The sequence below is a fragment of the Oculina patagonica genome, chromosome 6, assembly GCF_052425735.1.
Source record: "Oculina patagonica isolate OP01 chromosome 6, crgOcupat, whole genome shotgun sequence".
NCBI classification, from domain to species: Eukaryota; Metazoa; Cnidaria; class Anthozoa; order Scleractinia; family Oculinidae; genus Oculina; species Oculina patagonica.
In genome coordinates, this window is record NC_135763.1 from 18190322 (window position 1) to 18205403 (window position 15082).

Genomic DNA, 15082 nt, shown 5'->3' on the forward strand with positions numbered 1-15082 from the left:
CTTATATTAAATAAAATCCCTCCGCTAACAACAAAATAATCGAAAAAGAAGATCATTATATCCATTTTTAAATTATTCGACTTGCGTCTTACCACAGCAATAAATTGCTCAACAACTCAAAAGCAAGCCGGTCCCGCAATAAACATCGCCGACCTTCTGATTTATAAACGTATAGATTTTTCCTTGAAAAAAAAAAAAAAACTGGGATTTTAATTAAAAAAAATCAACAGAAGATTTATTCGCTAGTAAGTTTTTTATCGGATCTTATTTTTTTTAAACTAATATCCAACTGCGCTTCTCAATAGAGAACGCTATTAGCAAGTGAATAAAACAGACATGAACCTGAGAAATCAGATTTACCCAGCGAGTCCAAAAGATTTGCTTACAGTTCATTTGAAAAGTCAATGGATTATGCTCGACATGTCGTTAATTGATGCGATTTCATTTTAAGTTTCAGTTTAACAGCTGTTACGGTTTTGTTTTTGTTTCATTTTAATACACGAAAGCTGACTTCTCAGTGTGAAATGTAGATGAAATCCTAATATAGGATATGGTAGCGTAATAGAGCTTAAGGAAGACCTCTATATGAAAAAAATAATGGAAAAATTTATTCAAGAACATTTTGAAGACGCTTCGACGAGAAATAAATTAATGTTTACCTAACCTTTATGAAACTGAGGCTTGCTCATAAATATTGTTTTGTCAGTGGCATCCGCTTGTTCAAGCGTAACTGGTAGTTAAGGAAAACAAAAAAGTACGCGTTGGCGGACATTCTTTTTCGCAACGATCTTCACGAAAACAGAAACAGATAGAATTTTGACAGCCGTGTATGTCATTTCAGGGAAACTGTTCACGCAGGGAATATAATTTCCATCAAATATTCTTAATAATTGTTCAGAAATAGGTGGGCTTTGACTACAATTAGCCGAATTTGCTAATTAACGATGACTTGTTTAACAACGCCGACGTAACAGCTTTAATTATGGGCCATATTATCACAGATGTTTGATTTACCATAGAAAGTGCTATAAAATTCAATCAACAAGGTACATTTTGAAAGGAAATATGGTTACCCATATTTTTAGCAAATTAATTCTAATGTATGCGTTACTTTGAGTCAATAAACACTGGAAATCATAAAAAGCGCCAACAGTCGCCAAATCGCTCAGACGACTGGCTTACAATTAAGGTTCAGCTGTGAGGAAGAGAGCATCATCGTAATTCCAGTACAACTGTTGTTAAGATCAGTCGTTATTTCCAATATGAAAACCTTGGCTCCAACCAAAAGACTTTCGCTTTCAACGTTATTCCTTGTTTCAATTATGGTTGCTATAGTCATTGCCAAAGAAACACATCAAAAAGGCAATTCCAACCCTGCCGATGTTGTGGACGAGTACGCAGTAAACAAAGAGGTTCGCCAATGGAGGGCATGTTACGGTGGAAAGTGTTCAAGGCGCAGAAGCCGTAAAAGGGGAATGAAAATGGTAAGACTAGAGAGCTTTCAGATTATGCCGAAAAAAACTGTTTTTTTTTTTTGTTACGCTTTATGAACCGAAAGCTTGATTGTTGTAGTAAAAAAAAATTGACGAAGGAGCCCTACAGAGCAGGGTTAGTTTAATTCCTCAGATGTTATCGCTTAACGACCCTAAACTTAACACGCTTTAAACTCACTTAACAGTTTACTTAACAATTTATTTTATCTTAAACTAGCATGGCTTCAGCTTTATCTGGAAGCGAGCCACTCATTCAAGAAAGTTCAATACGGCAATAATATACCCCAAAAGACTAATAGGAAGCTAATAACGGAATCGACATTTTCATAATTCGCTGTTTTCGGTGAACCGTTGGAATTTATTTACTCTAGCTTGTTGGTTTCTTCGCGTTTTGTTGACTCAAGAAAAAATGTCGGTTGAGGCAGATTATTGAAACGGCATCTTGACAAATTAGATAATTGTCATGGCGAATGTTGACTTAATATTTTCGAAAATTAACGGGTCGTTTAACTGTTTTCAAACGGCAAATTTTGCTGCATCGAAACAAAATACGCTTTTTTGCCATAAGGGACTACCATTTAGAACTTCGATAACGGACTCCGCTTCGCTTGGCGTTTGTTTACCCAAAGAAGCGTGCTTTGATCGCGTTTACTCAGTGGATAAATTTAACACCTCGCTTGTTTAAATAATTTCAGATGTTAAGACAAGCGTCATAAAGTCCCGAATTGTAACAAAGATTAAGTTAATTTTGCGAATGATTCCCAAATGTTTACCAAACATTGTTTATCTGATCAAGATTAAAACCTAAACGGCGAGTAAAAACGCTTGAAAAACAAAAATAATTTTCGAAATTTCAATAAGATGCATTAAATTTTCATGTTCGTTTGACAGGTTTAAGCGTTCTTTTGAGTCGAACGTACAGAAAATACCTTACGTAGTTAAAATGGGTGGTGCTTTGATTAATTAACATCGTAAACAGATTCACACCACCGCGTGCGACAATCATTTAAAACAAGGGTTCCTTCTTAATGTTTACCAAACGTTGTTTATCTACTCACGATTAAAACCTCAACGGCAACCGAAAGACATTGATAAACAAAGAAAGATTATTTTCAAAATTTTAATATGAATTCATTTAATTTTCATGTTCGTTTAATGCAGTCCGAAAAATTGTCATTACGTGCAAATCATACTCGGTGTCGAAATGGGTGGTGATTTCGCCAGCCTCCTCCAATACGGATGCACGCAAGCTGGTTATACGTAGGTAAATTTATGCCAGAAATACCTTAACGTATGACATTGTCAAAATATGGAAGGCTTCCTAAATAATCACCTCAGGAAGGTTCAAAGATTGATAGTTTTGGTAAAGATATATTTTTCTCTACTTGCATTTTCAAGTTGACAGGTAAAAATAATAAACAGGAATATTGTATTGATGGGCCAATAGATTCTCACTGCTAAAATGAAAAGAAACTAAGAGAAGTAGTAAGGAGAATTGAAATTCCGGAATGGGGCTGAGAGCTAGTTTAATGGGGTCCTTCCCTGGATTTATGGTGGAAGATCAGTTTGGAGCTATCTGCCAACTTCTTTACAAAAGGTCGAACTGAAAGTTTAACTGCAATACGACTGAAGCAGAACATATTCAAAAGGGCAAAACTTTTAACTACAATTGACACTGTCCTTTGTTTCAAATGGCAACTGGCAAGCGGCAAGCGTTGATCAAAATTTAAATAAATTAAACAAACTACCAAACACTTAATTGAAAATAGACAAAACGCCTGACTGGCAACTGACAACATCAGACGGCCTCAAACACAAATCGCAACGGAAAAACGGGCATAAATTAAAACGACGTGGCAAGACAAATGGTAAACTGTTTGCTGAAACTAGACCGGCGGTGAAAATCTCCGGTGAGAAATGACAAATTGTAAAACGCGAAATGTAGTTATGTGATAAAGCCAAATTTTTAAATGAATTCGAATGGAACAGGGAGAGTAAAGCAATTTCTGGATAAAAGCGTAAAGACAGGAGTAAATTCATTCAAATTCATGTTGGCTTCAAGTTAACGGCATCGATGTTTTTTTATAGGCCCAGACACAGTTTGAAAATGAGTTGCAAGATTTCGAGACGAACTTTGACATACCGGCAGCCGAGGCAAAGACGATAAACAACGGAAAACCACGCGGACAACTATAAAGTCAACAACGCCTTAAGTCGGTAAGTACGTGCACAAATAATTATTAATCATGCACTATGAAAAAAGAATGTCACACTATGTTAGCCATGAAAACTCAGCTACCTAACTAACACCGATGGTTTCTTAGCATTTGCATCGATGTATAAAAACAGTGCCATGCTTGATGCATGTTGTCAAGTTCAGTATCATATAGCGACATGATAAAAATTTGAAAAAAGTCCCTGGAATAAATCTAATTGGAAAGTTTTAATTTTCAGCTGATTTAGAATTATATTTTATTGTAGAATTATATATACAGTCATCTTTAATTTATAGTTACAAAACGAAAGAAAGAATATATGTCAGAAGAACGTAATTGGATATGACTGATTGAAAATGATTTACAATATGGAGAGCAGAAACAATTCAAGCCAATTTATAGAATAAACACAATTTATCATGCTAGAAATAATCATGCTTTTCTTTACTTCATAGGCAATTTTTTATAAGTAAATAAGGATTCGATTTTACTTTAGGTTTTCAACTCATTATAATAGAAAATGGTGACAAAAGAACCAAACATGACTTGTCCTTTGTAGTCAGTACTTTGGTCAAAATGCTTTATTTTGGCATTAAAGACGCAATGTCACGATATTTTAAGTTATGTTTCTGATTTCTTCCAAATTAAAGGAAACCTCAAAATAAGAGATTTTTACGTAGCAAAACAACAAGGGAGTAATAAAAACATGAACATTACCAAGGATGGTTTCGACATGACGAAGATTAAGACGGATTACGAACAACAAACTTGAAAAATCTTGTCGATTTTTTGAAGAAGCCTTGTCCGTGACGAAGCCCCTTTAAATATAGGTATTTGTTAATGTTGGTTAGAGTACTTTCTACAGGGGGAAATTTATGATTAGGATTTATACCATGCCATAGAAAATACAGCCAATCAGAATACAGGAAAGCCGTTGTATATTCGACGGTATTCAACCCAACCTTCCCATACTGCGCTGCGACTGTATTCTCGACGAAATTTAGTAAGCGTATTTTCTATGGCATGGTATAAAATAGTTACACAACACTTTCTCGTGGTATACTATGGAATATCCCACTTGTCACTTGTATTTTCTTTGCATACACACTCGCCTAAAGGCTCGTGTATATACCGAGAAAATACAAGTGACTCGTGGGATATTCCATAGTATACCACTCGAAAGCGTTGCATAACTAGTATATAGCACATAGCACATGTCTCTTTAACTAGAAAATATAGACTCTGGCCAAATGGTGTAAGAGAGAGGGAACGGGGGTGGGCGGGTAATGAACGAGTGATTTTCAGCGTTTTTACAAAAATTAACCTGACTTTTGTTCATTTTCCCTTTCAGGAAATGGAAACACTGAAGTTCTTTTCAAAGTTAAAATTAAATATAACACAGTCTATGTTTCTTACATTATTTTCTTTTACCGATGGGTCTGACAAACTTTCGCAGACGTGGAAGGAGTACATAACAATCGAGAATTAGAACCTTTGGACGAATTCACTTACACACTGTAATATTAAGCTACTCTAACGAAAACAAAATAAAGGTTTCCTGTTACCAGCTATTCCCTTTTTTCTGACTTTATGTTAAATAGTTGCATCAAAAGTGTTTTATCAAAATTGTTTTATACTTCCTTCGCTGCCAAACATTTCATCCATCAAACCTGCAAGTGGTTCAATCCCCGGCTGAACGAATGACTTATCTTACCCAATGCAAAATCATGTTGGATGTTGGATGAAACGGCTAGACAATCAAGATTGTTCCTCACGCAAAATGCTGGATACATTTTTTTAACCAAACGATCAAAAGGGTTCACCCAACACAATGTTAAAACAAATGTATGAAATTAGAAACAAGACTCCCCGTATAGTCCACTATAGCGAATACCCCCCTCCCCCCCCCCCCCACTTCCGAAATTAAGCAAGCAGTGGATACTTGAGGGTTTTGAGGAGTCCTGCCCTTTGCGAGGCACTAATGATATAGCATCTTTGTAAATATCATAGGTGGGACAAATAAACCTTGATTGATGCAAATGAGATTGTGTTCCAAAGGCAAATATATATGTCATGCTTAGTCGAAGTACGTGTATTTGCAGTTTTCCGAGGGTGTCCCCTTTATAGGATATATTTTACAGGGTATTCAACAACAACAACAACAAAAAAATGAAGACAGCCGAGAAAAGTGAAGCGTAGAATTGAATTTTATTCCAATTGCTGCAGTAAAATGATTTAACTATCTGAAGAAACCCAGCCTAGTTGGTAATGAGAACGATTGAGCGGTTGTACATGAGTTGCTATATTTTTTAGCGCTTTTGAAAGTAAACTTACTAAGTCTGTTATGATGAAGGCACAAAAATACTATTCAAAGAGAAACTTGTAGTGAATTTAGTAGCGTAAAATGGGGGTCTCATGTCAGTCTCTCGCGGCATCTTCAAACAGTTGTAGCACGTCCGTTGGTGGTGGGCCTGGCACTGGAAGCTCGGTTGGTGACACGACAATGCCATCCGTGTCAGCGTAAAGATAATGACCAGGTGTGAAGGTGACTCCAGCAAAAGACACCGAAATTTCTGTCTGACTACCAATCCCTGTCTTCTCTGCTCTCCTCGGCATGGTTGCCAGTGCCTTGACGCCAACGTTGATCTCAGCGATTTCTTCTGAGTCTCGGATGCAGCCGTTAATGACGACACCAGCCCAGCCTCGTTTGAAGGCTAGGCCAGTCAGCAAGCTGCCCATCATTGCTCGATTTAAGGAGCCACTACCGTCGACAACAAGAACCTACGAAAAATAACACCTTTTTTCAAAATGTGGTAGAGCAAATTCTGTTTTACTTTCAATTAGTGTTAATTCAGCCTTCGCCGAGATATATGAACCAAGTATTGCACCATAAACGAGGCTAGTATTTATTGCTTCAAAACTGTAATTAGATGTATTTTATTTAATTCTTGTTTTTTTTTCTTCTCTGAACTCTTTTCTTCTTGAATCTTCCTCTTATTTGTCCGTTATTTATTAATTAGTGAACTTGCAATCTGTAGTATTTGTTTCCTGTTATAGTTCACGAGTAAAAGAATGCAACGTTAAATGTGGGTCAATAGTTTATTATTAATCGGGCGTGGCCGATTTATAGTTTACCCTTTGGTCGTCCTAGAGCGTAGTCTCCTGGCGCGGCCAAAAAGACGGGGATAGCTTGGGGTTGCTACAAAACCGCTACGGGTGACGCATACCGCAATGGTTTTCATTTTAGTTTTGACAGGAAATCGTTGCAGGCACACTTGGTCGACTTTTGGGTTAATGTGTAATCAGGTTGTGTTTTTTTGCTTCGGCGGAAGGACAGAGAAAAAAAGCTTACGGGGCAAAGTACAGTATGGGGCCCAGTTCTCGGCCACTTTTGACGTAAACTTGTATTTCTTACCTCAGAAGAACCGCAGGAACTTGAAATTTCTCCCAGAGCAAGCTACATTATTCAGCTTTTTGGTGTAAAGCTATCGACCGGTCAAAAATTAATTTGCCCGAGCAATAATAAAAATAAAAGCTCCATTTGTGGGCCCAGTTCTCGGCCACCTTGGCCCAGTTCTCGGCCACTAAAAAGCTTGTGCGTAATTATCTGTAAAAAAAATGCTCAATTAATTTCCATAGTCATAAAATCACTCTGTAAACCTATTTATGTTATATCGATCCCAAATTATTTTTATGAGGCTTTGTTTTACTTTAGAAAAGAAGGATTTTAACGCGCCTAGTTGCCTATGTGCAGGTTCTAGCAACGCATTGTGTGACCCGTGCATTTAGATGGTTTATTTTGCAGTGAAAAGGTCTTGAAAGATTTAGGTGTTGTAGAAATAATAGACAAGACAAGAGTCAGCTCAAAACTTAGAGATAAGATTGAACTTTATTTTTAAAACATTTATTTCTTTCATTCTGGCAGCAGCAGATGAAATTATATTAAAAACCAAGCGCTAAGCTGTGATAGCGAGCAGGGTGGCCGAGAACTGGCAAATACGCAAACGTCGCAAGAAAAACTTTCGAAGTAAATTAAGACCAAAAAATACAACGGTTCAACGAAAAGTTAACTAAAGCAGAAAGCTGAATTATTCTACGTTTCACATGCCAAAAATTAGCTCGTATGGTGGGGGCTTTTGGATAAAATACGAATTTAACTACATCCATGAATTTTAAGGAGCCGTAAACAAACAAATTTTTCGGGAATGCAAATTCACCTACCTCCGCGTAAACTCGACGTGTGAGCTTTCTATATCGAATTGAACGATCAAACTCAAGATACTTAAAGCACATGAATCAGTCTATCGTTTGAAGGAATTACCTTTTTCTTTTAATTCAACTGGAGTGTGAAAAAACGCGTTAAACACAAAGTGGCCGAGAACTGGACCCGGCCGAGAACTGGGCCCCATACTGTACTGATATTCACCATTGTGAAATTGCACTTACTTTGACAAGTTAAAGTTATTTATGTAAATAAAAAAGGTAACGTCATTGATGTCACGCAGTGTTTTTTTTTAGCAAACTAGATGGTTTGCTGGTTTCTGACTATGAATGGGGGTGTGATCTTGCGGTATATTTTTTGAGCCTGACTCCGCCGTAAAACTTTTTTTTTATTTAGCAAGAACTGTGTCGATTTTCATTTCTGAACAATTGGTCGTCAAGTCGTTTGTCACAAAGAGTAGAATGTTTGTACAGCATATTTTGGAATTATTTTAGATTTGGTTAGTAAGACGCTTCTGAAGACCTGAGCAAAATATTGGGAATGTACAGTATTAATAGGAACTTGAATGGAATTTTTCACAAGTTGGATAAAGGTATCAACTGAAAAAAATGGACTTCAAAATGAGAACTTGGATTTTGTTGTAATTAAATTTTATCGCGGATTGGATGCATAATATCACGGCTTTGAAAGTCTTCAACAAATACAATAGTCTTCTACAAATAGCAGTGTGATCTGGCGGTACATTTTTTAGAGGCCGACTCCACTTTAAAACTATTTTTCATATATTTAGCAAGAAGTATGTCGATTTTCATTTCCGCACAGTTGGGCGTCAAAGTCGCCTGTCACAAAGATTAGAATGTTTGCACAACTTGGTTTGGATATATTTTAGATTTGACTAGTGACGTTAGTAAGACACTTCTCAAGACATCAGCAAAACATTGGCAGTGTACAGTATTGGTGTGAACTTGAATAAATTTTTTGCGAGATCAGTAAAGCTATCGAATAAAAGGATGACTTGAAAATGAAAACTTCGAATAATTATAATTAAATACCAATTGAATTTTAGATGAGAAATTCCGGAAGTGACATCTGTATTTAAAATAGGAATTTTTGTACAACTTAAAGTTCCGAAAAAAAGACCACATGTTTGGTAAAAATCACAGACAAACATGATCAGGAAAACAAAACAGGCCAATTGGTTTTATTCACGAAAATACAACTTTCTTGAGAATGAGTTTGTAAACAAGACAATGAAATCGAATTACATTTCACACGAAATTTGCATACATTTGAACTTGCAAAAAAGAAGTATCTCTGCCGAGACATAATAGCGTCAGACCTTACATTAATAATTATTGTATTCTGATCTGATTGTTATTTTTTATGCATAACTATTTGAAAGTGGTTCTCATCGATGAAAACAAAACGGTTTTTCATTCACTGCTTGAAGTATTTATAGACGTGAAAACATTCGCTTAATCAAATTACATTCTGCACGAAATATTTTGTATCCATTTGTCCCGAAACTTTGAGGAAATTGAAATTTTTGTGGACAGTACTGCATAAAAGCAGTTTATAGAATTGAATAAAAAGATAAGAACCATATTGATAAAGGAAATTTTAAAACTTTATTTTGGTTCATTTTGACGAAATTCAGGATTTTCAAAGACTGCCAGTAAACGGCTGTATGGTAGCGGGCAGAAGTCGGTTCGTTCTGAATTTTTCAATACGGTATACAAGTTACAGGTCAATAAACAGACCCTCTGTACAGTAAAAAACGTTTTGGGAACAAACCATTGTGAACTCATTTTCTATGTTGATCAGTAAAAATCCTTAGTACGACATGGGGCTTGTTATCAAGTTTGTTAGTACGTTAATTATTACTGCAAGGTGTATAACCTCAGAGAATTATTATCAGTGTGTTTTGTTTTATTAGCGGTTTATACTCCAAGGTCTTGGAATGGGAGATCAAAATTAAGGCAAATTTCTGATATTATCTGATTGCTTGGCACAGATTAGTACGATACTTAATTGGTTAGGAAATTTAAACAAACATTAAATTGAATGAGAGTAGAAAGGGAGGGACAGGTGGGGGTGAAAGGCTAAGGAGATGGAAAGGGAGGGAGAATTAAAATCCATGCTTGGTTATATCACGCAACCTTTGACTTCTGTTGTTTTCTCACAAGAACAAAAATTAAGATGGGGTTCTACCTGAATTTGAATGGAACTTTAAGAGATTTAAAGAAGGGATTGAATAAAAAGAATGGAAACACCTTCAAACAGTTGACCCCCTCGCAAGAGCACTCCGGGTTGTCAGGAGACTGTTTGGTGTCCGTCCACCAATTTTTAACTTCAAATTCAAATTTTAAAATCACATTAAATCTTCAATATTTCTTCTTTGTCTACATTTTACTAATCCTTTGAGAAAAACTATCGCCTCCCAGACATCCCCCAAAATCGTTCAAAAATTAACAAAATACTGCAAAACATATATATATGGGATAAGTAAAGCTTTTTTGGATTCCTTGAAACGCGGCTGAAATGGTTTTCAGTGTTTTCCAGCCCTTATACTTTGGGTCAGTACTACTATTCTTCACCAGTTTCTATTACAGTAATGGTATGAAACAAATACCTAATCATTGGTCAATAAGTTGTGATCATTTTCTTGACAATAGTACCTGATAAGGAGTTGTATACTGTTCCATTAAAGTGTAAGGACTGGAAAATACTGAAATGCGTCAGCCACCTAAAGCGTTGGAAAACTTGGTCTTCAGGTAAAACCCCGCCTTTATTAAAAGGCTGTCAAAATTGCGTTGCCATGGTGATTTCAAGTTACTGGCACAATAACTAATCCTACCAAATTATTGCGAGATTAATTTTCGATAAACGCGCAAAGTTTGGCAGCGTTTGGTTGAATCTTGAAAAAGTTATAAGCGTCAAAAGTCAGCGAGGGCCTCAAAAGCCCCCCCCCCCCCCGGCCTGAATAGGTTTAAGTGACTGTTTTTGCAGTGATTTTTACTGTACTGTACCCTGCCTTTCAAGTCAAAACAGATAGCTAATTATTAAGCGCCCGATTTTAAGCTTCTCAAGCTTCTCAAGCTTCTTGTTTCCTTTACAGTAAGATTGTACTCTGTTTTAAGTACTACTGCATAATATTATTTATAAAATGAAAAGTCTGTACCCGTTTGTTTCCTGGCTGGCGAAGAGTTTCAAAAACGATCTTGTTGTCTTCAAAACTCTTTACTGTGACAATCATGCCACCAAATTTAGAACAGCCTCCATAGTCCTTGAACATTGGTTTTGCTAGTTGTAGCTTATCAGCGTTTTCGTCGCACAGGTCAGCTGTATTCATGATTTTGTTTTTCCTTATCCTAGGATATAAAAACAAGTTTAGTTTATTTCACTAAAATCAGGCGTAAAAAATAGATACAGCGCCTAAATACAATAATCAAAAGGGAAAGGCAGATATTTCGAGGCACCTCGTGGAATGAGAATTGTTAACTTCAAGATACACACTTGTGTAATAAATCAGATATTGTATCGGTGCTTGCTTGCAATTCTTGCTTGCATAATGGCTAACTTATTTAGACATGGAAGGTTGTATGACTGAGTGTCGATACCGCTCAGTTATCGAAGATATAAATCTCGATGACCATAGAACTTTCAGTATGTGTACATGTATTCTAAATACCATTCTGCCATTAGAACAAAAAAAAAATAATATAGCGGTTAAAGGCTAAAATAGCACAGTGAAAAATGATAAGGTTTTTTGGATCATGTGCACTTATGACACCCGCGGTCGAGTGGCCAGCGATCGACACCTCGACCGACCCGCGATCGACAGTCGGTCGACATGTCGGTCGTCTCTCGGACGACAGTCGGTCGACATGTCGGTCGTCTCTCGATCGGCGGTCGGTCGACATGTCGAGCGATACATGGTCGACAACGGGCGATAGTCTGTCGAGTGTCGACCGATTCATGTTATTCATGTGTTTCAAGTGTGGATAAAAAAAGATACTGCGCGTAAATAAAATAACCAAGGAGAAGGCAGATATTTCGAGGCACCTCGTGGAAATGAGTATTGTTCACTTCACGATACGCCCTTGGTCAATAAAGCAGATATTAATTGAGTTCACACTACACACTAAGTCTGTCTTAGCCTAAGTCAAGCCAAGTCATCCTAAGTCCGCTTAAGCGTTCAGACATATTTTAATTATATTATTTCTCTTTAATTAGCAAGTTGTACATCATGCCGAAAAAAACACAAGGAGAAGCTCGAGAATGCTACATGGCTGCAAAGTTTTTCCGAAGACGAGTCTCCCATTAGTGAAGGTTCCGACAGGTAATAATTTATTTACCAAAGCTACACAGTACACCCGTTTTCACAGTTGTAAGTGTAAAAACAAAAATGAATTTCTGCATTCTCACTTATGATAGGAATTGTTTTACAGGTATGCCAAACAAGAGGCTAAGTTGGCTATCAAACATGTTATATCTTCTACGCCATATAAGGAAGTAGCAACACCCCTAAAGACATTTAACGAAACGGATGTGGATTGGAACCCAGAAGGTGATTATGCTGCCTTAATAACAAACACACCTTTCCCGTAATGATTAGCTTCCCCTATTTTATTCCAGTAAACGCCCACTATCTACATTTATCTTTTAACAAACTCACACGATGTCTTAATATGAACAAAAAGTCATTGTCATTAGTTATCCGTATATAGCACATGTCCTGCGATAAACGTAGGTTACTAACAATGTACGTAGGTTACTAGGAATTGTACCAAGTTTTGCAAAGTGCTGCATTACCATAGTTTTTCTAACTTCAAATGTGTTTTGTGTACAATTTGTTGAATAATAAAACAATTATCCCGCTAAAAAATGCGGGAAAGCGTCCGTTTTCAGCCCACTCGGCCTACGACGTCGTCGGCCAAGTGTCAGGCGGTTTCCGCGTGATATTGCCAAAGAATTAGCGCTTCTCCGTATTATTTGTGCTCCTACTCTGGTAATGGAAACGCCTCCAAATTCTGCATCTTAGATTGTACGAGCTAGAATTAAACCGACTTTCGAACTTTCCTTTCGCCCAAATACCCTTTCATTTTCATTATTAACTTGTGATTCCCAGTCCCATTAACCCAAATTCCATTTTCCTATTGAAAATGTAGGCAAACGCAAGTTCCCATTTTACCCTTTCAGAAACCTTTATTATTTATTTTATTCATTCTTCACTTGCTAACAGGTGGGATAAAGAGGAAGAAGTGGTTGCTATACACATGTTTTTCTAACCAAAAATTCAACTCTTCATTCAATTTTTAGTTTCCATATTTGAGGTAAGCCTCAGTGAGGATAGCCTTTTGTCTACGTACAACGCTACAATGGATCTTGAAGCCGAGAGGGCAAATGCACACCACAATCCGCTTAAGTTTCAGCTGGACGTTCCGTGGGAAAATGCCAGCCAAGAAACAAAATCGCAGTGCGTTGACAAAGCCAGAGAAGATTGTCTCCTCGTGTGCAATATGATTGCACCAGAAAGCGGAGCTGAGTTGTACAATGCTCTCACCTCCCAGCATGGAATTGAGCCTTCTCCAGAAATGGAAGCGCTGATGACAGCCTATAGAAATGCTAAGACATCGGGCCTCAGAACTCAGATTCTTAGTCTTTACGCATTTAAGTATCCAATCCCCGTATTGATGAAGCTTCACGAGCCGTACGAAAAGATCACCCGTTATCAAGTGAAGCGAGCAAGAAGTCACGCGAAACTACATGGTCCTGGAACCATACCAGAAAAGGAGATGAAGCATCGTGTGCGCCTTGATATGGCCAAGGTAGATCATTTCCTCGAGTTTGCCAATCGACCATATTTCTATCAAGATGTGGCCTATGGTAGCCGAGTACTTAACCTTGACAGCGGAGAGAAGATCCCCATGCCAAATATAATTCGGACCGTCACACGATCTACCATGGTCAAGCAATACCAGAGTTTCTGCGAGGAGGAGAACTTCAACCCTTTGAGACGGTCAACTTTATTCAAAATTTTAGATGTGAGACAGGCTTCCCAACGGAGGTGAGAACGACATTTTTTATTTTATATATCCAGAAGCGTATCATAAGCTTTTAGCCTTTGATATACTTGTATGTACTTGCGACATGTTCCAGTTTAAACAATATAATACATTGATCATCATTACACCTTTTTACAGTGGCTTGCTTTTTGTTAGTATGACTTTGCACCTGTTCTTTCCCTTTCTCTTTTTTTTTCTTTTTTTTCTTTTTTCACATGAAAAAAAACAAAAACAAAACAAAACAAAATGAACAATCACATGACTAAAGTGGGATATATTCTATAAAAGCCACTTCCCTGGCCGACATTTGGTACTCGAAAAAATCTTGAGCTCGGGCTCGTTACTTATATGACTAATACAATTTTTCACCAATTTAGGTCACTTCAGGGATTAGATAATATCGCTGCCGATGGTGCTGCAGGATTCCAAACAATGGAGAGAATTGTTGACGATCTCAAAGAAAAAGGGATTGACAGAGAGTGGTGCGTATCTGCAAAACGAAGAATGCAAGAGGGAAAACGATATCTTAAGACAGATTACCGAGTCCACTGCAGCGAGGAGAGTTCCCCATGTAAAGACCACTGCCGAAAATTTGCCTTAAGCGATCCTGTAGAGAAAGATTTCACAGAGGAATGCGATCATGAACATAACTTGAGATGCGACATGTGTGAAGACCTTAACGACGATGTTATGAATGATGTTAAGCGACAGATTTGCGATCATCTGCTTCTCTGTACAGCAAAGAATATGAGGAGGACTTGCTGTACGACTTTGAACACGCCAGAACGGACATTATTCAGTGGAAAGGCCATGTTTTGCGATCGGTGAATCAAGACAAGGCAAAGCACGACGTCATAAGAAATCTTAACGAAAGCACTGTCTTGGTAGTGATGGACTGGGCGATGAAATTTTTGCAGATGAAGTACAGAGAGAAGCAGACAGACTGGTATGCTAAACGAGGTATCAGTTGGCACGTGTCGACCGTTATTTTTAAAGAAGAAGCTTCCGACAACGTGGAAGTCCAACATACGCCCACCTGTTTGATTGCTGTCAGCAAGATTGGTTCGCTGTCTGCTCTATTTT

At 37.4% G+C, this 15082-nt stretch overlaps 3 protein-coding genes across 3 annotated transcripts in view; 2 read left to right on the forward strand and 1 right to left on the reverse strand.

Moving 5' to 3' along the window:
* LOC144657544 (signal peptidase complex subunit 1-like) overlaps positions 1-9992 on the forward strand; it is a 79722-nt gene extending 69730 nt beyond the window's left edge. Inside the window, exon 5 of the mRNA XM_078517907.1 lies at positions 9983-9992. The gene's annotated coding sequence lies outside the window, so the exon portion shown is untranslated. The remainder of the gene's footprint in view (positions 1-9982) is intronic.
* Positions 1141-5278, forward strand: LOC144656756 (uncharacterized). The gene is made up of 3 exons (XM_078516991.1): positions 1141-1484; positions 3582-3710; positions 5061-5278. Exons 1-2 carry the CDS (start codon positions 1263-1265, stop codon positions 3687-3689), a joined length of 330 nt encoding a protein of 109 aa, XP_078373117.1. The 5' UTR covers positions 1141-1262; the 3' UTR covers positions 3690-3710; positions 5061-5278.
* On the reverse strand, positions 5749-11283 carry LOC144657531 (putative 4-hydroxy-4-methyl-2-oxoglutarate aldolase). Its single transcript, XM_078517895.1, has 2 exons — positions 11113-11283; positions 5749-6490 (listed from the first exon to the last, which is right to left on the reverse strand). The coding sequence occupies exons 1-2, from the start codon at positions 11281-11283 to the stop codon at positions 6128-6130; spliced, it is 534 nt and encodes a 177-aa protein (XP_078374021.1). The 3' UTR covers positions 5749-6127.
* Positions 11284-15082: the final 3799 nt, after the last annotated feature.

Excerpts from the sequence above, each read along its gene's own strand:
- LOC144656756 (XM_078516991.1), top strand. The coding sequence starts at position 1,263 with ATGAAAACCTTGGCTCCAACCAAAAGACTTTCGCTTTCAACGTTATTC. Across the intron at positions 1,485-3,581 it reads GTAAAAGGGGAATGAAAATG|GCCCAGACACAGTTTGAAAA; the intron begins GTAAGACTAGAG and ends GTTTTTTTATAG.
- LOC144657531 (XM_078517895.1), bottom strand. The coding sequence starts at position 11,283 with ATGAATACAGCTGACCTGTGCGACGAAAACGCTGATAAGCTACAACTA. Across the intron at positions 6,491-11,112 it reads GCCAGCCAGGAAACAAACGG|GTTCTTGTTGTCGACGGTAG; the intron begins GTACAGACTTTT and ends TATTTTTCGTAG.